Source organism: Euleptes europaea, chromosome 11 (genome assembly GCF_029931775.1).
Source record: "Euleptes europaea isolate rEulEur1 chromosome 11, rEulEur1.hap1, whole genome shotgun sequence".
Lineage (NCBI taxonomy): Eukaryota > Metazoa > Chordata > Lepidosauria > Squamata > Sphaerodactylidae > Euleptes > Euleptes europaea.
Window position 1 is genome coordinate 43,929,642 of NC_079322.1, and position 23,611 is coordinate 43,953,252.

Below are 23,611 nucleotides of genomic sequence, written 5' to 3' on the forward strand. Positions count from 1 at the left end.
TGCCTCTTCACCACCCTAGGCAATAATGTCTCAGGGAGCTTGAAAACCTTCCCACATTTCCTTCCAGCCCCCAGTGTCACGGCTGGATCATTAAAGTGACCTACTTTTCTGACACTGAGCACTCACCTTGTGCCTCTGTTTTGCCCAAATGTATCCCTGATTGGGACAGTCCAGCCGATAGAGATCAGTTCACCTGGAGAAAATGGCCGCTTTGCCAATTGGAGTCTATGGCATTGAAGACCCCAAACTCCGCCCTCTGCTCTAGAAATCTCCTGCCAGTGGTGAAGAGGGACCTGGTAACCCTATGAATGAAAGAGTCTAGTTGGTGGCATATAGAATACTATTAATAAAGTCTACTCTTTCAAGTCAGCTTTGCCATAAAGTTTGGTTAACACTAGGTTATGGTAAATGACAGTGTGCAACTTTTTGAGTTCTCCAGAACTCTTCTACCTCACTCTATTTTGAAAACATTATTCAGTAATGGCTAATGATGTTTACTGCAGTTAGATTCAGTATTTGTTTGTTTAGAGCTTTTCTGTGCCACTTCTCTGGAGATCTGCTCTCATTTCTAAAGAAATGTTCCTTAAAATACACAGCAGCAGCACATCATGCATTTATTTACAGAACATTCGTTATGGTAATACTAGAGAGGACAGAATGGGACTTCCATTTAGAGCAATGGTTCTCAACCTTTTTCGAGTCGCGACCCCCTTTTACAATTGCCAAGTAACCTGCGACCCTCGTCAAATTTGCATAAATTTGCATGAATGACATTTTCAATAGGATAAAGAAAACACATTTGTTTTTTTGGCAGTCCAGGGTATCCATATATATAATTACTTTAAATTTTAAAGTTTAAAACAAACAAGCAAACGGTACTACCACCTGTTGCGCAGCGGCTGTGACTGTGTGGCGCGGCAACCTTTCCTGGCACAGAGGAAAGAGTGCCTCTGAGCATGCACTGCGTTCCTTGTCCTCCCCTCTCTCCCCAAAAACTCTTCCAAGCAGGCCGGGGCTCTCGCGAGGAAACCCCCTCTCTTGTGACTGGGACACTGCTTGTGCACAGAACTGCAGTTATCCCTCAAAGCGGAGCTCCGTTTAATCACCTCACGAGAGCAAAGGGCCAGGAAAGAGCCGAGGGCCGCTTATCCCGCTCGGACATTTCGTGCCTTTTTCTCCCCTCCGCCAGTCACCGCTCTTTCTGTGCCTCACCGAACCTGCGCGCTCGAGGGGGAAATCCCGAACTGCGCATGCACCTCAACTCTCTCCCCCTTGGCCTTGCCAGAGCGGAACTGATGACTCAGGGCAGAAAAGCGAAGCCACACTACAGACATGCGCACTTGGATTCCAGGCTGAAGCTCCCGCCCCATTCGAGCGTGGCTAAAAGTAAAAACAACGTGGCTGTAGCGGCCTCAAGGGGGACTGCCCTCTTCTCCTCCAAGACCTGAACTGGCCGAGCCAGGGGAGCTTCCTCTGCCTCCCACACATCCTGCCGCATCATCCGCCTGGCGCAGGTGCGACCGCGCCCAGGGCTGGCCCGCCCGCCTCTCAGCTGGGCAGCGGGGCTACAGCTGGTGTGCGGCGGCACGCCGCCGCGTCTCTGCAGCCCATCTCCTTCTGGCTGTCGGCCGGTCTGTTCCTCACCTTTCTGCTTGGGGTCTTCCCTGCCCTCACGGATGGATCAGGGTTACAGGGCATCTGGGTTAGTCCTGGACAGCCCGGGATGGGGGCTGTCCCAGGACAGTGGCGGCGACCCCCCAGAAAACACTTCGCGACCCCCTTGGGGGTCCCGACCTCCAGGTTGAGAACCACTGATTTAGAGGAATCGCTGCGTTAGAACAGGACACAAAGGGATGGTTCACACGTGCAGTAGTGAACCTGAATTTCCTACATGTGGATGTTCATTGCCAACATATGCATGGAGGTACAAGCACCTGAAGCAGAAATGAATGCATATACAGTTATAAACACAATTTATGTAATTCCCAAAATCATTGCCGTTCCAGAGAGCCCTGTTGTAACCATAAGAACTGTGTGTAAACTAAGTATGCATAGATGTCAAGATCACAATGTATGCTGAGTTAAGCACACTGTTATCAATTCAAAGGTTTATTTTAAGAAGAATACACAATCTTGCAGTACTGGGCCCCAAGGGGGCTTTTTTAAAATGACATGCCATATATATATTGAACTTATTAAGGAGAGAAGTTTGTGCTTCTGAGGAATTCTGTGCTCTCATCATGAACTCTGAAGTGGCAGGCTACCAAACCCATTGAAGTCAGGAGGATTGCCGGGAAGTTAACAGACTGGGGTTGACAGTGTAACATCTGGGGATTTGGAGTTTTGGAACAGTTTAGTCAGGGAAGAGCGAATCAGCAAGTCTAGAAAAGTAATAAGTCCATGAGGGTTGTATGTTTTTGATGGTGAGTTGCTTATATCATTCACAGTGTTTAAAGACAGTGTCAGAACCATGAAATATGCTTGCAAAGGACACTTCATGCCAACAAAACACCACTGCAGATTCAAATATACTGTAACCTGAACAATTGCTTGGAACAAGGGCCATACTCAGATTAGTAATGCTGCATATAATCTTATATTCTAATAGCGAAATCGGCCAAATCTGAGGCTATTTAAATCCGATGATGGTAGCTGTGAACAGGCAAGACAGAGCTTTCGATAAGCCTGAAAAGGGCTCCAGGTTTGCAGAAAAAATATGAAATCTAAAAACAAAACAAACAAAAAAACACATTGGGGGGTTTAAAAATCCCAAAAATGATAAAAGGAGTGCCTGTAGCTTTTAGCAATGGATTCCCTCAGTGACTGTTGCTAGGCAACCATAGCATTCTAGTCTTCAGTTTCTGTGAGTAAAATGCAGGGACAGGGCCCTTCCAGGCCTATTTTAGCCTTTGAGGAAGGACTCAGTGGGGGTAGGTCTAGGGTTGCCAGCTCCAGGTTTGGAAATTCCCAAAGATTTCGTAGTGAAGTCTGAGGAGGACAGGGTTTCTGGAAGGAAGAAGCCTCAGTAGGGTATAATGCCATAGAACCCACCCTACAAAGCAGCCATTTTCTCCAGGGGGACAGAGCTATGTGGTCTAGAGTTCAGTTGTAATTTGGGGGAGGGATCTCCAGGTCTCACCTGGAAGTTGGCAACCGTTGGTCTGGCAGCAGCCTCTGGGTGAACTTGATACCACCTCCCTTGCATGACTCAACTAGGTCTGGCTGCTTGCAACTGTTCATCAGCAGCCACCCTATGAAAGCCAGTATGGTGTAATGGTTAGAGCTTCAGAGCAGGGTCTGCAAGACTCAGGTTTGAATCCCTGTTTTGCAGTAGAAGCTCACTGGGTGATTTTGGACTAGTCACATACTTTCAGCCTAACCTACCTCACAGGGTTGTTGTGCAGATACGAAGGAGGTGAAGAGACTAATGTAAGCTACTTTGGTCCCCACCTTGAATTGGGCCTGGAGGCAAACTGGGATCCACTGTAGATGGAACAAGACTGTTGTGGCCAGAGCAGCTGAGCAACTACTTCAAATAAATAAAACACAAGAGCAGTAGACAGGAATATCTGATATATTCTTTTAATTTTCTGAGTTTACCTAGTTAATAGTACCTGTGGAGTAGTTTTTTGTAGCTGAGTGTCAAGACTTCTGAGAAACAGTAACTACAACAAATTGTTGCAGGCATCCATATAATATGAGATCCAGAAACAGAAATGATGTGAATCTACCCTGGACAAATTCTATACTTATCTTTGCCAATTTCATTTATAGCAAGTTCTACAGTTGCCAACTGACGGTTTGTAGAGCTTTTCTTTGGTTGATATATTGTTCAAAACAGGCACTCTGACCTCAAGTGGGGGAATTTTTTTTTTTGGCAGAATTATCTCCACTGGTGTTTCCTGTTTGTACAAATATTTTTGCGTCAGATTGCGATTAATATGTTCACTTAGCAAGGTTCGATTGCTAAACAATGTGAACTTTAGGATAAAGCTACCCCCAAAGGCAGTGGTCGGCAAACTCATTAGTCAAAAGAGCCAAATATCAACAGTACAATGATTGAGATTTCTTTTGAGAGCCACCGTCCCACTTGCTCCCCCCTGCCCACCCTCACCGGGAGGGCGCCCTCCCCCTCCCCTGCAGCACCAGGGCAGGGCCTGGGTTGGCAGAGCTCAGGGCCAGGCCGGGAAGCGCCGGGACCCTCGTGGCCGCCCGGGCAAGGCAGGGGGCTTTCCTGGGACGCAGGGGAGGGCTGGCCACGAGAGGAGGGAGGGCGTCATGGCGCTGGGGGGGGGCTGAGGCACCGGTGCCAGCTCGGAGTGGGGGGTCAGTCCCCCCACAAGGGGCCGGCCTGTGCCTGCCTGCCAGCCCGCCAGCCCCCACCCCCCACGCCCCTTGGGGCAAGCGGCTTGCTGGACCGACCATCCCTCCCGCGCCTCAGTCCCCCACAAGGGCGCAGCCCCGGCGGGGCATAGGCGGCTGCACTGCATGGAAGCACTGGCCCAGGAGCTCGCCCGCTGCCCTGCCACGCCCACCTTCCTCTCCACGGCTCCAGGAGCCTGCCTGCATGCCAGGGGTTCAAATGGCCGGCCGGGCCGCTTCCTGCTGGGCTGGCTCCCTTCTGGCAGAGGCATGGCACCGCCACCTCCTCCTCCTCCGGCAGCTGAGCGCGGGAGGGGGCTTTGCGAGGGCTGGGCCCCCATCCCGTTCCCGCTGGGGGCTGGACAGCGGCCCAGTCTTGCGGGAGGAGCAGGCGCTGCTCGCTGCCAGCCCGGCACGCGTGTTGCGGCTCTGTGGTCGCGCGTGAGGCACGCCTCCCGCTCACCTGCTGGCTCCTCCCACCTGGGGTGCGCTGGAGCTCGGCGGGAGTGCAGCACCTCTGCCTGGCTGGGCACGGGGATGGGGAGGAGCCGCACTCAAGGGGCCAAAGAGCCGCATGTGGCTCGAGAGCCACGGTTTGACGACCACTGCCCAAAGGGAATGTAAGAGCCCCATAGCGTGGAACAGTAAGCTGTAGTACTGTAGTCAAAAGTGCTTCTTACAACCTGAGCTCGATCCCCACAGATGTCGGTTTGAGGTAGCCGGCTCAATGTTGACTCAATAGCCTTCCATCCTTCTGAGGTCAGTAAAATGAGTACCCAGCTTGCTAGGGTAAAGTGTAGATGACTGGGGAAGGCAATGGCAAATCTCCCCACAAACAAAGTCTGGCTAGTAAACATCGTGATGTGACATCACCCCATGGGTCAGTAATGACCCAGTGCTTGCACAGGGGACTACCTTTACCTTTAAATGGAATGTGGGTTTTCCCTGTGTGTCTAACCCTGTGAGGTAGGTTAGACTGAGAAATAGGGTTGCCTGGTCCCTCTTCGCCTCCAGCGGGAATTTTTTGGGGGTGGAACCTGAGGAAATTTGGGGGGGAGGGGACTTCAATGCCATAGAGTCCAATTGCCAAAGCGGCCATTTTCTCCAGATGAACTGATCTCTATCAGCTGGAGATCAGTTGTAATAGCGATCTCCAGCTAGTACCTGGAGGTTGGCAACCCTACTAAGGGTGACTGGCTTTCTCTCAATGAGCTTCCATAGCCCCCCTCGGACTATACCATACTTGCTTTTGATTTTCCTCCTGCGTTTCCATTGATATTGGCTTTATTTCAAATCCCCAAACTGATGTTCAAATAATTTCAGTGGGATCAAAAAGCAGATCCAATACATTCACAGGTTAGGATATGCCTGTCATCCCTTGGGATCATAGCCAAAATAACATCATTTCCACCCCTCTTCCAATATATCCCTTTGAACCATTAGATGTCACTATTTCATGCAAAATACACTGTTGCAGCTCCAGATAGGTGTCGCTTGCTAATATCGTTTCCTGGTGAGACTCCTGCTCTGAGATCAGGATTCCAGGAAAGGTTTTTATGGACCAAGATACTTTCTCTAAATTTCCTTACCTCTTTCAGTGGATCTGAATCAAACATCTACATACTGGAGAGTAACTGATAAAGGTAATGATCCATACTAATGGAAGTCCTACCCCTGCTTAGTACACATTCAGAAAAAAATGTGAATTATATTAGCAGGAAGAGGACACTTTCTTAAATGAGCTGCTATAACTTGCTTTAATTCTAAATAGTGTCCATGTCTAAGCAAATCAAGAATATGATATATTGATTGAACTTTACAGCATTGCATTTTTATTTAATATGCACATTTTAGTCTGCTCAGAGCAGAAGAAGAGTTAGTTTTTATATGCTGACTTTCTCTACTACTTAAGGGAGACTCAAACCGGCTTACAATCACCTTCCCTTCCCTTCTCCTCCCCACAAAAGACACCCTGTGAGGTAGGTGGAGCTGAGAGAGCTCTGACAGAGCTGTAACTTGCCCAAGGTCACCCAGCTGGCTTCGTGTGTAGGAGTGGGGAAACAAATCCAGTTCACCAGATTAGCCTCTGCTGCTCATGTGGAGGAATGGGGGAATCAAACCCGGTTCTTCAGATCAGAGTCCACCGCTCCAAACCACCGCTCTTAACCACAACACCATGCTGGCAGTGTTGCAAAATTACTTCCTGGATTTCTGTCATGCAGCACTCTGGTGCTCTTTATCATTAGTGACAACTTTTTGGAATCTTCCAATGACTTATTGAAAGACAACTTCAATTTATTTATCAAACATGCTCTAATGTGATCAACTTTCCACAAGTAGCTTCATAAGAGTAGCTAAGATCTTTATAAAATATGCAAAAAACAAAATTAGTGTGCACAAATACATTTTGTCCTAAGGGCCTAGGCAGGGGTAGACCACTGGATAGAGAGCATCCCATACTGGGAACAGTAAGGCATTGCTGCTGTGTGCATTGCACAATGGCATTATATCTATTGAGGCCTAATTGCAAGGGCTATCCCCTCTGCACAAGCAAAGAAAGGGGAATGGATTGTGCCCATGGCAATCAGGTCTCAGGGTTGCCTCATATAGGACTCTCTTTCTTAGGGGTTGCCAGTCACTCCTGGCCACCAGTGGGGTGTGGACGATGGGGTTGCCAGATCCAGGCTGGGAAACTCCTGGAGGGGATGGAGCCTGGGGAGGACAGGGATCTCAATGAGGTTTAATGTAAGGTTGCCAGGTACCCCCTGGCAGGTACCCCTGGCAACTGGGGGGGGAGGGGGGTCTTACCAGATGCAAATTGAAGCCTAGGCCTCGGCACTGTCAGCACATTGATGTCACTTCTGGAAGTGATGTCATCACATTACCTGAGGAGCCTGTGGAGGACAGGGACCTCAGTGAGGTTTAATGTAAGGTTGCCAGGTTCCCCACTTTTTAAGTGTGTGTGGGGGTCTTACCAGCTGCAAGTTAAAGCCTTGGGCTCATCACTTCAAGTGATGTTATCACATGGCTGGTGACATAGGAGTTGCTCTGGGCAAAACTCTATGGTAAAACCAGCTTCAACCATGGAGTCTTTGCCTAAATGCCAAAGTGTCACCTAGGTCACTGGCAATATGATGACATCACTTCTGGAAGTGACATCAACACGCCATCAGCAACAAGGCCTAGGCCTCAATTTACAGTTGGTAAGACCCCCGCTGGCAGCAGAATGGTGCCAGGGAGGGGGCTCAAAGCAGGGGATCCCCTGTCCCTGGTGTGGGTTCTGGCAACCCTGGTATAATGCCATAGAGTCCACCCTCCATTATATCAATTTTCTCCAGAAAAACTGATCTCTGTAGTCTGGAGATGGGCTGTAATTCCAGGGGATCCCCAGGTCCCACCTGGAGGCTGGCATTCCTACTCTTTCTTCAAGAATGAAAGTGAACAAACAGAGCCCAACAGAGCCCAATTTGGATGTTACTGTCATGAGATGCTAAGGTGGCTATGAGAATATTTACTTACTTCATTTATAACCCATCTTTCTTCTTGATGGGAACCAAAAGCAGCTCTCCTCCAGTTTATTCTCCCAGTATCCCTGTGAAGCAGGTTAGGCTGAAAGTGTGGTGGCTGGACCAAGGTCACCCAGCAGGCTTCCAAGGCAGAGTGGGGATTCTAACTTGGGTATCTCAGATCCTAGTCTAACACTGTGTGTGTGTTAAGTGCTGTCAAGTCGCTCATGGCGACCCTATGAATGAAAGTCCTCCAAAATTTCCTATCTTTGACAGCCTTGTTCAGATCTTGCAAATTGAAGGCTGTGGCTTCCTTTATTGAGTCAATCCATCTCTTGTTGGGTCTTCCTCTTTTCCTGCTGCCCCCCACGTTTCCTAGCATGACTGTCTTTTCCAGTGACTCTTGTCGTCTCATGATATGACCAAAATACGACAGCCTCAGTTTAGTCATTTTAGCTTCTAGGGTCAGTTCAGGCTTGATTTGATCTATAACCCACTGATTTGTTTTTTTGGCAGTCCACGGAATCCGTAACACTCTCCTCCAACACATTTCAAAGGAATCTATTTTTTCTTCCTATCAGCTTTCTTCACTGTCCAGCTTTCAGTCTAACACTACAGCACACATTTTTTGGGGAGAGGTGATGTACCTCTGTAAAGGAACTCTTTCTTCAGAAAGGCCAGCAAATTTGGTAAATTGCATTTGCGAAATTGCGAATGACCAAGGGCTTCTCTCTCCTGCTAGACTTTTTAACATACTAGAACTGCAATTCAGTTTCAAACGGGATGAGTCGTTTTCTTGCTTTATTATGTCTATTTAAAAATGTAGTGACACATATTCTGTTTTGCAAACCGCCTTGGTGGTCCCTTCAAGAACAGAGTCCTTAATAAATTGCTATACATTTTCATCTGGTGTAAGTGGATGCTAGGGTGAAAAGTACTTCCAATAAATTAAGTAACACTAGTCAAAGCAGAGCATGGGGGTGGGGGTAGGGGGAACATTCAAAGGCCTGGCAGAGTTGCATGGAAAAATGGTTTCAACTCTCAAAAGATGTGTAAAATAAGATTTATAAGAAAACTGAAACATGAATCTTTATATGGAACTCTCTGTATTCCAAGTTGAGCTTTGTTACCAAGTATTAAAAATAAATCACGCTACAGATTTCTCAGCACATGGCTCTTTCTTCATAAAAGCGTGCCATTCACTTTTTGTGCTCACTGTTAATTTGAATTTCATGTACAGTAACTAAAATAGGACCTGGATTATGATTAAGCATATCACTGCCAAATACTTCCAAATAAAAGGTCAAACTCCTGCTGATGTAACACATGCATTATACTAAGCAGTTCCATTCTTATATGTAAAATACGTACAACAGGCTATTGGAAACATTCAGCAGATTGCTTCAGTGTAGCCATCATGCTACCAGGATTATTGCCAAATAGTAGAAAGAGTGCAGTGGTGTGATAGTTGCAATGGAAAATGAAAGACCACCACACTGGAACTGTAAGAACTAAACAGGCAACAACCTGGCCCTGTTGAATAAGCAGCTACTGCACCGGGGTAAACCTACGGCATCCAAACTTTGACAACGACCATCAAGGCAACGCATCTTGCATCTGTTCAAGAGAGTTCAGGAAGATATGATCACCTAGCAATCATGTTTGTGCTGAAGCCCACAGCATCCCTTTCAGAAGCTACAGGCAAGCATTCATGGTATAGACAGATTATCTTTAGATAGATCTTTCCAACCAGCAGCAGGGATTTGTGAATGGTTTCAAACAGTTCGATTGGAGCTCCGTGCTCACCGTCAGTTTTGAAACATAAACCACCTTTTGGAGAGGGACTGAATCCAGTCTCCTCTTCTCCCTAGACTGCTGCCTGATATTATTTTTTTATCATGCTATCAGCAAAGTGAATGCAGTCCTATTTCAGCTTTTTCAGGGACCTGTGTTGAATGCAATTCCAGTGAAACAAACAATTGGTTTATTGTTTTATTTATTTTAATTTGTACCTGGAACTTAAGTTCCTATTTTTCTGATCAGCAACTAATTTATAACAATGGCCATATTACCTTTTTCATGTCACCCGCAACTGGTGGGCAGACAACATTCTTCAAAAAAAGCACTTGGTGGTATATTCTACAACTGTACTAATAACCACTAATGAAAATGGTGGATTCAATTCCTTCATTCCCTGCAGGGCACCAGGTAGGCTTACCAGATGCCTGCTAACGGCAGGAAAATCCCTGGTAATTGTTGCCGATGCACATCTGTTCGGAGGGTGGAAGCAGGCCAGCAAAAGAGGAGGGTGTTGATCTTCAGCACCTTGCAATGACACAACTTCTGGCATGACCCGGAAGTGCGAGCATCACACCATAGAATTTTGGGGTGAGTGTTACAGTGTCACCCTAATGCAATGCTGGTGCTTGCAGGCTGTGCCGGAAGTGATGTCCGTGCATAGCGACAAAGATCACCGACCTCCTGCAGTATGTACCCGCCTCCCTGCAACTCCCGCCATTTGTCAGGCTAATCCTACCCTAGTGCCAGGATATACACATCAGGGTCAGTGTGCATTATGTCCAAATTTCTTTTTATTCTATTTCTGGCCTTTATCTTGACTGCTTCAGCAGCTTTCTACAGCTTAGTATCTATAAACATGGGTTACCTTACATAAATAACACCCCAAATGGAAGACAAGCACCAGTATCTAGGGTAGGGAAGCATTTTTCTGCCACGATTGAGAGCTATTCTGCCATCTTTGAAAAAACAAACAATAGAGTTGCATATAGGGTTGCCAGGTCCCTCTTTGCCATTTGCGGGAGGTTTTTGGGGCGGAGCCTGAGGAGGGCAGGGTTTGGGGAGAGGAGGGACTTCAATGCCATAGAATCGAATTACCAAAGCGGCCGTTTTCTCCAGGTGAACTGATCTGGAGATCAGTTGTAATAGAAGGAGATCGCCTGCTAGTACCTGGAGGTTAAGCAACAAACAACTAAAAGAAACTGTGCTGCAAAAAACTAAAGAAACAGTACTATGCTCCAATTACAATATTCAACATGTATTAACCATCCTTACACAACAATAATCACCTATAACAATATTATTAATATACAACTTACTACTACATCACTATGTTATGAAACACCCAAAGGCACTATCAAAGTCCAATCCTTTGACTTCACGTATATATCAGATTTGGGATTTGTTCGGATATGATTTTCATCACATCTTGTTTAGGAGTGTGATCAGAAAAAGGAAGTGTTTGAACTAGTGGGGAAAAAAGAGGAAATAGGAGTCTTGGGATTTTGCATTTCATGCCCACAACGTTTGTGAAAGTTAGCAACAAATGGAAAACATTTTTAACAGGTATTAGTGAACAGGAACAATTCGATATTTACATACTGAAAACCATCCATAAACTGCAATACTTATGGACTTCGCTAAACATGATATTCAAATATTTTCATGTAACACCAATTTTAAAAGGTTAGAAAGACTAAACAATATATTTTTTAAATGCTCTGAAAATCTTTGAAAAAAGTTTTTAAAAATTAGCTTTCTCTGTACTTTATAGCTATGCTGACTTACTTGGTTCAACAGGAGAGATAAATTCTGCATGCACGTGCTTTCTCCTGCTCTCTTCTACATTCATATGGGTTGGATTACACACATTAAATCTCCTGAGACATGCTACAGGGCAGAATATCGGCTCACAAGGCATGTTCCAACATGATCAATAAATTTTATTAGAAGTGATTGTGTATATCACCTGTATTACAAAAGTCAAAATCAGTATCATGTACAAAAGCTATATATAAGTCTCATTTCCTTCTCATGTAGGCATCCAACATGCCTGCAGTTTGCATCAGTGCTACTTCATGACAATTTTACAAAGATGGCATAGCTAGCCTTAATCATGGCAGCAATTTGATCTTTAAGTGTACCCAAAGGCTAGCTAGGGCAGGCACGCCTGGTGAAATTTGTTCTCTGTATGGCAGAATTCTGGCCCCGCCTATGGTTCCAAAAGTTCCTCATGTCATAAGGCCAAACACAAGCTCACAGCTACCTTAGGTGCGCAGAAATAGCTGAATAGTTATTTGGATCCCGGCTGCTTCTTATCCGGAGATTCTATGTCTTGTGTCTATCAATAGGACAGACTTTAGAACCGAAGCTAATGGGGCACATGTGCATTGACCAATGTATGGTAGAACCCTTCCATTGCTAGCAGTTGCGTGTGAGTTCCCTGTTCCATCACTTTGCCGTTTTGGATGACTGCTATGATGTCAGCATTCTGGATAGTGGACAACCGGTGAGCAATAACAACGCATGTCCGACCCTTTCTGGCATTGTCCAAGGCCTTCTGGACAACCTGCAGTCAACAGCAAAATACAAAATGTCTTCACCATAATAGCACAGGGACATATATCCATTTTAAAACTCATCAACTATTTCTCATTTGTATAGTGAACAGTAATGCAAGGGTTTACTAACTTTTTCACTTTCAGTGTCAAGGGCAGATGTGGCTTCATCCAAGAGTAGAATTGCTGGTTTACGGACAAGGGCACGGGCAATGGCTATTCTTTGCTTCTGGCCTCCAGAAAGCTGTGATCCTTTATCACCTACTCGAGTATTATATTTCTGCAGTTTGAAAAGACAGATCACAGGCTTTGTGAGCTTTCTCTGTGAAAGAATGCCAGTGCCATAAGTAGTGGTACAGAATGCTTACAAATCAGAAACAGGCTTTTTAATCTGTAGCTGGTAATCCTGATCCCAAAATGTCAAAAAAAGTTAGCCTTTTTGCCGGAATCATTTCAGGATCACTGGCTACAGCAGTAGAAAATCTTTATAAAAGACAACAATAACAACCCTGCTTCATCTCATTTGTGCCTAATGCCGCAGCACTTAAATCCCCCCTCCCTTCTGCTCCATTATAGCCTATAGGAAATCTTTTTGCGGGTCTCAGAGAGGGGCTGTTTTTTAAGGTAGAGGCACCAATTTTTCAGGAAAGCTACTGGGAGTCTCCTCACAAGAACCCCCAAGTTTGGTAAATATTGGATAAGGGGGTCCAATTTTATGAGCCCCCGTTTTCTCTCCATTGGAAACAATAGAGGATGGATGGTTGCACCCTCTTTGGGGACCCATAAAATTGGACCCTCTGACCTAATCTTTACCAAACCTGGGGGTTCTTTTAAGAAGAGCCACCAGATGTTATGACATACAGAGCATATTTAGCTTTACTAGAAAATCTGTATAGTATATAATCCTGGACCATTTAAAATCATTAAATATTGGTAAAATGGTAGCTAAAGATTGCCAGACCTTAAGAAAAGAGGGATAAGTATCACTATCCTCTTGCAGAGAGGAGGAGCTGGATAATGAAAACATATTTTCATTTACCTCTGGGAGATTTTGTATAAAATTATGTATATTAGCAGCTCTGGCCGCTTCTTCAATTTCCTCCTGGCTGACAACTCTGCTGTTGTCTCCATACTGGATGTTCTCTGCAATGCTGCAGTCAAACAGAATAGGCTCCTGTTGCACAAGTCCCAGCTGGGATCTTAACCACTGTATTCGCAGAGATTTAGTGTCCACTCCATCTATAAACTAGAAATTGAAAAGGTTGAAACGGATTGAAATTGTGTACAAATGCCTCACTGCAAAATTAAAAGTGTGATGGGAAGAGAAGGTCAAGAGGATGTCATAGTTTGTGCAGGTACAGCATCAGGGATAGCCCCCTCCCAACAGGATGATGCTCAGATTATGGGACTTGACACTGTATTTGGGGTATATAGGTGTACTTAAAAAAAAATGAAGGCAGCTACAGTAAACCAGACCTTTTACTCCCACTTCTGTCACTGAACTCTAATAATCAATACAGGATTGGGGTACCCTGAAAAACAATCTTCCTATTGCATGTTATCTCCACCCTGACAGTAGTATACTGAGCTACTTAGAGCTAAACTATACAATAAGTTTGGCCACACAACAGCAGTGGGGACTTATTCAAATAAGGACTGCAGTGCTGTGAAGGAGGAGCTCCTGCCTTCTTTCCTGTGCCATTTTCAGAAGCCAAAATGCCCCCTGAGCGATTTTGGCTTGGAGAGCAGAGCAGAGGAGGGCTGCAGCCCAATCTGAACTGGACTCTGTGATGCTTGGGGAAATAAGTTCCTTGCAACTGCCATGTGACTGTAAGAAAGTGAGTTTGGTGGGAACCTCCATCAGACTCACGGTCAAATGTATTACATAAGAGCATAAGGAAAGCCCTGCTGGATCAGACCAAGGTCCATCAAGTCCAGCCATCTGTTCACACAGTGGCCAACCAGGTGCCTCTAGGAAGCCCACAAACAAGACGACTACAGCAGCATTATCCTGCCTGTATTCTACAGCACCTAATATAATAGGCATGCTCCTCTGATACTGGAGAAAATAGGTATGCATCATGACTAGTATCCATTTTTACTAGTAGCCATGAATAGCCCTCTCCTCCATGAACATATCCACTCCCCTCTTAAAGCCTTCCAAGTTGGCAGTGATCACCAAACCCTGGGGCAGGGAGTTCCACAATTTAACTATGCTTCGTATAAACAAATATTTCCTTTTGTCTGTATTGTCTCTCCAAACCATGCATAATCTTATAGATCTCTATCATGTCTCCCCTTACCTGCCTTTTTTCTAAGCTAAACAGTCCTAAACGTTTTAACATTTCCTCATAGGGCAGTTACTCTAGCCCCCTGATCATTTTGGTTGCTCTTTTCTGCATCTTCTCAAGCTCTGCAATATCCTTTTTAAAGTGTGGTGACCAGAACTATATGCAGTATTCCAAGTGTGGTCTCACCAAAGATTTGCATGGCAGTATAATATCAGCAGTTTTATTCTCTGTTCCTTGTCTAATTATGGCCAGCATGGAAGTTGCCTTTTTCACAGCAGCTGCACATTGCTGACATTTTCATCAATCTATTAACTACTTCCCCAAGATCCCTTTCTTGGGCTGTCAGTACCAGCACAGATCCCAACAGTGTACCTGTGCAGTTGGGATTTTTTGCCCCAATATACATCTGTTTAAACTTGCTCACAGTGACTCTCATTTGCCATTTTAATGCCCATTCCTCTAGTTTGGAGAGATCCTTTTGAAGCTCTTCACAATCCATTTTTGTTTTAACCACCCTGCAAGCTTGGCCACCTTGCTGTTCACCCCAACTCCAGGTAATTGATGAACAGTTTGTAAAGCACTGGTCCCAACACAGATTCCTGAGGGACCCCACTGCTCACATCCTTCAATTGTGAGAACTGACCATTTATTCCTACACTTTGCTTCCAATTTTTTAGCCAGCTCTCAATCCATAAGAGGACTTGTCCTCTTATCCCATGACTATGAAGTTTGCTTAGCAGTCTTTGATGGGGGACTTTGTCGAAAGCCTTTTGGAAATCCCAATACACCATGTCCACAGGCTCATTCCTGTCCACATGCTTTCAAAAAATTCTAAAAGGTTAGAGAGACAGGACCTACCTTTGTAGAAGCCATGTTGGTTTTTGCTCTGCAGGGCTTGCCCTTCAATATGCTTGCCAATTCTACCTTTAATAATGCTTTCCATCAATTTACCTGGAACAGATGTTAAACTAACTGGCTTCTTTGTTTAGTTTGGCCCTTATTTATGTGGATCACTCACACCATATTGAGAATCTTTATCTTTCTACATTCTTCTAGGGAGACAATGAAACATGGTGGCAGTGATCCACATGGTAAGCAGGCCCAGACATTTTGGATGCCACACAGAATCACTTGGTTAACTGGGAGGCCATTTTCTGAAGTGAATTGGGAGCTTCACCTCTTTTTTTGTGGACTATAGGATTAAAAGACCTTTTTTTCTTGTTAAAGACCCATCATGAAAACTTGGTGGGCATTTAAGTGAAGAAATGTTTCTGATGCCATGTTAACTTCCAATTAAGGTCTGAGAGTAAATGCTGACTTACCACATGTCCTGATCCTGGGTCATAAAATCTCTCCAGAAGTTGAATGGAGGTGCTTTTTCCACAGCCACTGCTCCCCACCAATGCCAGAGTCTGCCCTTTATTAACCTTTAGATTGAGTCCTTGCAAAACCTGAACTTCTGTTCTGGTTGGATATACAAAATGGATGTCCTTAAATTCAATGTTGCCTTCAAATTTTGCCTAGAGAGAGAATTTTTTAAAAATAAAAGCTAGTTTAATATTGATCATTTATGTTGTTAAGATTTTCTGCTATCATTTTTATTTGTGAAAAGTGGCATGTAAATTATCCACATAAGCAAACAAGCTATAAGAGATAGTCTTTTCCTCCCCCTGATTTTTACAGAATGAACACAAAATTATGTTCAATGAAACATTTTGGATTTGCTGAAGATAGCAGGAATGATGAAATTATATTTTTTAATGCTTAGAGCCAGCATGGTGTAGTGGTTAAGAGTGGTGGTTTGGAGAGGTGGATGATCTGGAGAACCGGGTTTGATTCCCCACTCCTCCACATGAGCGGCAGAGGCTAATCTGGTGAACTGGATTTGTTTCCCACATCTACACACGAAGCCAGCTGGGTGACCTTGGGCAAGCTACAGCTCTGTTAGAGCTCTCTCAGCTGCACCTACCTCACAGGGTGTTTGTTGTGGGGAGGGGAAGGGAAGGTGATTGTAAGCCAGTTTGAGTCTCCCTTAAATGGTAGAGACAGTCGGCATATAAAAACCAACTCTTCTTCTTAGTGCATATCCTTCTGAGGGACTAATTACACATTGTTTCCCTCAAATCCTTCTCAGGTCCATGTGATCATGTGTTGCAAGTAGCGCACTGGGAACTTAATTCCCAAACATGGGCGGCAGATTTGGATTGGGTCAAGAGGACTGTAGCCTCTCCCTGTGCCATTTTCCTGACCTGACATGAAATAGCTCAAGGAAGTTGCTATTTGCTCCATTAAGGAACTCATGAGCACAGATGGTCGGGTTGTCAACATCCAGGTGGGGCCTCAAGATCTCCTGGGATTACAACTGATGACAGAGATCAGTTGCCCTGGGCTACATGCAAGTTTCCCCAAAGGAGAAAAGAATGGCTTTCAGATCAGGAAAGCAGCACGAGCTTAAACCCCCTCCCAATATACTGCAGTTCTGATCATAGTTGAGCTCGCACAAAGTGAAGTCACAATGGATCATGCACCCATAGAGGACACAAGGAAAACATCATGCGTAGTCAGGCTCTAAAAATGGATAAATAGTGAATTACCTTTTTTGATTGGCTTCAATAACCTGCACATAAGAATTTCCCATAGCATTTTCTTTTGCGAAAAAAATGTTAAGAATTCCATCATATTACAATTTAAAAAAATTGCTGCTGTTTGTTTATACTATTTTATTTGCCAAGAAAAACATACAAGATTATTTAAATATAATAAAATTAAAAGTTTTCTGCAACATGATAAGCAAAGCCTCACCAGTTCGTCACCTTCTTCACTGTAGCTATCAATTAAAGGTTTCCGATCCAAAAGCTGAAAAATTCTTTGAGCAGAAACTTTTGATTTGCCAAAATCTGGTGCAAGAGAATTAGACTGCCCAACATTCATAGCAGCAAAAATCACAGAAGCAAAGACTCTAGAATCACAAAATATAGATATTAAGGAGATGTGCTAGAAAACAAATAACACAGCAACATAACCTGCAGATCAAATATTAAATTATGCAATGTGAGTTAGAGCTACAGCCCCAAATCAACCAGATGTTTTAGCTGGCAAAAAAGGAATGAAGGGTCTCCTTTGAACACCATAAGCTGCTACACTGGAGATCAAGGATCTACATCTACTAAAACCACCCTGAATAGGGGCTGCCCGTTCCCTGGTAGGTTTAAAGGTCAATCTAGACATAATCTTATTTTACTTTCTTTATTTTACTTCTTTTACTTTACTTTCACACATTTCTTGGTTTGTTTTGAATAGTCTAGGCTAGGTTTTTAACACATCCATTTTCCTCAGTCAAGTGGCATCTCCCCAAGCTATCCAAGGACACATTTCTAGTTATCATCTGTGACAGAAATCTTAAAACATGCTAAGGCTCAAGAGTGCCATCTAGAGTGTCTGGAATCGTGGAAATCTAGAGATTCCATTAGAATAAGTTATTTACTTCCATTCCACATTGGCCCATCTGGGCACACCTAATCCTTTTGCACAAAGATCAATTTGGTTTGGACCAAACCACCTATTTGTCATGGAAGTTCAGAGCCATTACCAGGTGCTTGATGGAGATGGGACTATATCGTATATGGTTCTGACTGGTAAAAGTAGCCTATGACATCAGAGATGGGGATTTGCATGGGATTGGAGAAATGAGTTTGTCATTCTTAGAAAGGAGGCTGGCTTAGTTCCAACTCCATTTAGGAAAAAATATCTGGACATTTGGGATTTTCACTTGTCTTCAGTTTTCAGTGGAAACTGGGTCCACAGGAAGTTGGGTAGGGGTTAAGGACTCCTTCGACCTCTTGTTGCCATAAGAAATTCTGCACATGCTCTGAGGAACTAGCTACAACATAGGTAATGTGTTTAGCCTAGTTAGTTCAACTATAGCGCTTTTCATTTGAATATCTCTGTATTGTTGCTGTGTGTTTTTCCCTGTATTTTGTTTTTTCCTTTTTCCCACCTCTTTTGGAATCTAACCACCCTTTCACTTTTTCCCTCTCTTACAATAAACGTTTTTATAAAGACTTTTTTTGGCTTCACTTAGTATAACCTATTTCTCTGGGATATTTCTTAATCTCTTTCCCATGTGCTAGACTGCATGGGTGCTACCAGGTTGGTTATAAATTAGTTTTGTTTCATTTTATAATACATTTTATTAAATTTTAACACTTAACACAACATACACTGTTTACATTTCCATTCACATACAAATTGGGCTTCTTCCAGGGTTAATGTTTAACAATTCTTAAAGTCATAGTACATCATCATCTTGATAATTATATAGTCATTCTATTCTGTTTACACTATGATATAATGTAATATTTCTAGATTTTGTGTTTATAATTATAATACCTATCTGACATTTCTGCTACAATCTTATTTAACTTGTTAACACATTTTTACTCAACTTTTACTATCTTTCATTCAGAAACCACTGGTTATAAATTAGTTATTGCTCTAGTACAGCGGTGGAAGACTACCTTTTCAGTGGGTCAGTCAAGACATTCTCAGGAGGTGCTGAGTGGTGGCAGCTGGTTACCAGCATACTTTCCAGGTAACCCTAGGTCTAAGGGAGTTTCCCAGCAAAGAAAGGCACCATTTCCACCTTTCTACTGACCATAACATCCTCTTCTCTTGTTCCATTTCCTTTCTTCCTCAGAATCCTGATAGCTAATGATCTTTCCCATCTCTTTCTGTAGATCAATCCTTAACCCCGTCCTTTCCATGATCCCCGTTTAGCATTCACCACTCAAGTTTCTGCTATAAGGGGCAGCTGGCTCCAGTAGAGTTGGAAATCATACATATCAGACTTGATCTCCTCAGGTCCTTAGGGGTGAGGGAAGAACATTTTCTGCACACATCCAGAGAAACACTTTCCTGTATCCACATTTCCAGAATGGCATCCTAGAGCATTATGATTAGTAAAGTTGCTGATGCCAAATACTCTACAAATATAATGAATATAGGCTTGTCTACCAGGAAATAAGCAGCAGATACCGATGTGCAATGGGGCAGGAGAAACAGAAAACACTAGCCATGCCCTTCTCAGGTGTTATTATTATGAGGGTATTTAGCAGAAGTTGGTTTATCCTTTTATTAATTTAATGGAGTTTAACTTGGAGGAAGAGGAAATGAAATTTCTTCTATGTGAGGGGGATTCTTTTGTCTTTCTCAGGTAGCCAAATTTTGCTCTGTGGCCATTAAGATCCATTTGGAAAAGATTAATAACGTTAACAACGATACTGGTTAATTTTAACTGGTAAATATTGATTTTAATTTTTTTAAATCTTTTGATATTTCCTTTTACAAAGAGATTATTTTACTTACTTAAATGTTTGTAACTTGGTTGATGCATTCTGGCTAATGCCGTAAAAATAAATTATATATACATATATTATAATGTACAAGAGTTTGTTTTTGTGTCAGCTTTGTCTTATTTAAAAAATCTGAAGAACTGAATATACCAGTTATGATACTAATATACATAGCTGTGAGCTGTAGTTTAGTAAATAGTTTAAAATCAGTTATCTCCATTAATATAGATCTTTAAAAACAGAAAATACACTCACATAAAGAGTTGTTCAAAGTCCATGAGACAATGGGCAATAAGCCATGCTCCAAATCTGAAAATAGCAGCATTTATAAAAAAGTTGGCACACTGGGATATTCCGTATGTAAACCCATCAAGTGGAGCTTTTTTCAATGAGTCCCTGACAGAAGATACAGCCAATAAAAAAAGAATTCAGAAAAACATACTTTGTCATGAAACAAAAGGAACAGCAGACAACTTCAGCTTTACAGGTCTTATGTATTTTTAACAGTAACAAACATATATACTATGGGAATTACCTAGGGTTGACAGGTCCCTTCTTGCCACCGGCAAGAGGTTTTTGGGGTGGAGCCTGAGAAGGGCAGGGTTTGGTGAGGGGAGGGACTTCAGTACCATAGAATCCAATTGCCAAAGCAGCCATTTTCTCCAGGTGAACGGATCTCTATCAGCTGGAGATCAGTTGAAATAGCAGGAGATCTCCAGCTACTACCTGGAGGTTGGCAAGCCTAGAATTACCACCAATTTACATTTGTCATTTCATTAGCATTAAAAATACTAACTTTAAATGGATAACAACAGGAAGGGGGTCCGTTTGGATTAGCAAAACTTTGTGGAGGGTTAGAAGGTTTTAACCCCCTCTCAGATGGGTTGCTACCTTCCAGATGGGGCCTAGAAATATCCTGGAACTACAACTGATCTCCAGACTACAAAGATCAGTTCCCCCAGAGAAAATGGCTGCTTTCGAAGGTTGACTCTATGGCATTAGACCCCACTGAGGTCCCCCCTTCCCTGAACTCCACCCTCCACAGGCATCACCCTCAAATCTCGAGGAATCTCCCAATGCACAGCTGGCAACCCAACTTTCAGGGTACAGTATGGCTATAATTTTACTTTTAGAAGCTGCCTAGAGATCTATGATCTCATCTTGGCTAGTTTGATCGTTAGAGTTGTAATAAATTGTTAAGGACCGAAACATAATTAGTGACACTTCTCCTAACCTGTAACAATTTTGACTTTTTCTAACTCATGAATCCTCAGTCTGAAGTGAGATGGTAGAACTGCACCCATCAGCATGGCTCTCTTATACATGTCCCAGCTCACGTTCAGTGGCTCAGTAACATGCAGCGGATGTACTATGCAAGTTGTGCATATGAAAGTACCAATAACTTGCTATTTTTATCTGGAAAGGCTTGAAGACAGCTGATTATAGGTTTTCATGCCCATTGGCATTGGACTCTCCATGTGTATGTAATATGGCATATACATGAGGTTAGTATAGGGACAAAAGCAGGATAAACTCAGAAGTGGAGGCAGCTGCATAGTGTTGCTCCACTGCCCATTGAACATACATGTTTTAATTTACATGCAGTTGGGGTATGTAAGACTGAGAACTGTACTGTACAACATTTGACAAAATTGTATCTTAATTAGTTTCATCATGCAGATCTTACTCTAGCTACAAATAAAGCATCATCTCCCTTTCCACCACAACATATGAAGAAGCTAATGTCTTGCATAAAATAATTACCTGTATGGACCCGCTAAACTTGTTTGATATTGCTCAAAAAATCTGTCTTCTCTTGTTAATGCAACCACTGTTCGTATGTTTTCTACAGTTTCTGTTGAAATCTAATTTGAGGAACAAGAAAAAAACTGCTTAAGAAACTCTTCTTTTGCTATTTATTTATTAAAATACCAGCTTTCTTAAGATATAGCAAACCCAGTGTAGCTTACAACAATAAATATAGCCAGTTTCAAAACCTCAAAAGAATAAAAGCGAGTAGCTTACAATGAGAAAAATGATACAGCAACGGATTAAATTAAAAGCTGCAAGCCTAAGCAGGCCTACTCAGAAGTAAATCATATGCTATCCAGTGGGGTCTTACTCCCCACTGTTCTTAAGATTGCAGCCAGACCCTTTGTTATGGAACCTCACTAACCAACCAAGAGAGTCCTGGACAAGTACCACTGACATGAACAAAAATTAAGATAAATGTTGTATGTATTGCTAGGGCTGCCAGGTAGGTGGTTTGGGCGGGCAATTGCCTGCCAATCCACCCAGTTGCTCTGGAGTGGCGGCCACGCGCAACACAATTACATCATCACTTCTGGGTTTACCCCCAGAAGTGCCGCATCGCCACGGCCGCTTTAGCACTCAAACCCCGGAAGCGCCTCAGAGCTGCCCCCTAAAACCTCGCGCCGATGGAGAGGAGGGACCTGGCAACTCTATGTATTGCCCACTGTCAATGCTATGGATCTAATAATATATAAGTATTTCTGATTTGGAGAACTTACTCTTCCGGCCTCTTCAAGGGCTTTTTGATCCTTTGATGCATGACCAGTCATTGATCGAAATCTAATAGCATTTGCAATCGCAACAAAAGGAATGCAGGCCAGGATGAGTAATGTTAATTGCCAGCCATGTACAAAAGCGATAATAATAGCAGCAAGGAGGGTAGAGATAGTCATAGTTAATAAGCCCAGTCGACTTCCTGTTGCCTGAAATGAAAGAGCATTTAAAGTTACCTCATTTTTCTGCCATAAAAAACAAAACAAAATAAATGGAGTCTATTGATTTCAGAACTACAGTTTTAATAAGAAAACACAAAAGCTCAATGTTCCAGTAACTTGTCTTTATATATGTTGCTATTTTAATATCTACAAATTCAGTTAATGTGGCTTGGCAGAAAGATTTATTCCCCCCATGGCCTCAAATAACACAACTGCCCTTCTGCTGCCCAGCAATGCCACTAACATTTTGAACAATCATTAAGGGCTTTCTAGTTGCAATATACAATAGCAGTTTTATAGCTTCTCCTTATTAGAATTAGTAACCAGGGTTTTCACAAAGGCATTCTAGAATAAATGCAACCGTATCTCTCTATACCAACATGCGATCAGCATTTCATGCAGCAAACTTGCACTCCAATCTAGGAAGTAATTTATAGGGTTGCCAGGTGGGTGGTTTTGGTGGGCAAGGGCCAAAATTTGGGGATTTGAGTGTTAAATCGGCCGCGGTGATGCAGCACTTCTGGAAGTAAAACCAGAAGTGACGTTATCACTTCCTAGCCCTGCTCCCTAAAACCTCCTGCAGATCGGGAGGAGGGGCCCTGACAATCCTACATTATACCCTGCTCAGGTCCTTCCCCTCCTCAGGCTCCACCCCTCAAACCTCCAGGAATTTTCCAGCCAAGAGTTGGCAACCCTAAGCTACAGTCTTTTGTTTTCATGCTAGTAAGTACTTAACCACAAGCATCTTTGTCAAAGAGTTAAAGAAGTGTGGGTGATCCTCCCACAATCCCTCCTTTGACTGGCTGAATGTCACCTTGGATGCATTATGTTGAATGATGTGGGCATAGAAACTTTAGTTACAGCAAGCTGCGTTATTAACAGCATTCATAAATTGCTTAAGACACCAACAGTGTGGTATTTAAAATCCCAGGTAATTTAAAATACAGCTGAATTATATTGCTTTTTACAATAACCTTTTGTCTGAAGGAGTGCAATTAA

At 43.3% G+C, this 23,611-nt stretch overlaps 1 protein-coding gene across 1 annotated transcript in view; it reads right to left on the reverse strand.

Moving 5' to 3' along the window:
- Window positions 1-12,036: 12,036 nt before the first annotated feature.
- The window catches only part of ABCB5 (ATP binding cassette subfamily B member 5), a 47,965-nt gene continuing 36,390 nt past the window's right edge, over window positions 12,037-23,611 (reverse strand). Inside the window, exons 19-26 of the mRNA XM_056857084.1 lie at window positions 22,397-22,600; window positions 21,630-21,730; window positions 20,121-20,261; window positions 17,317-17,473; window positions 15,837-16,034; window positions 13,263-13,469; window positions 12,357-12,503; window positions 12,037-12,234 (exon numbers count right to left, since the gene is read on the reverse strand). Coding sequence (XP_056713062.1) covers window positions 12,037-12,234; window positions 12,357-12,503; window positions 13,263-13,469; window positions 15,837-16,034; window positions 17,317-17,473; window positions 20,121-20,261; window positions 21,630-21,730; window positions 22,397-22,600 — 1,353 coding nt within the window. The remainder of the gene's footprint in view (window positions 12,235-12,356; window positions 12,504-13,262; window positions 13,470-15,836; window positions 16,035-17,316; window positions 17,474-20,120; window positions 20,262-21,629; window positions 21,731-22,396; window positions 22,601-23,611) is intronic.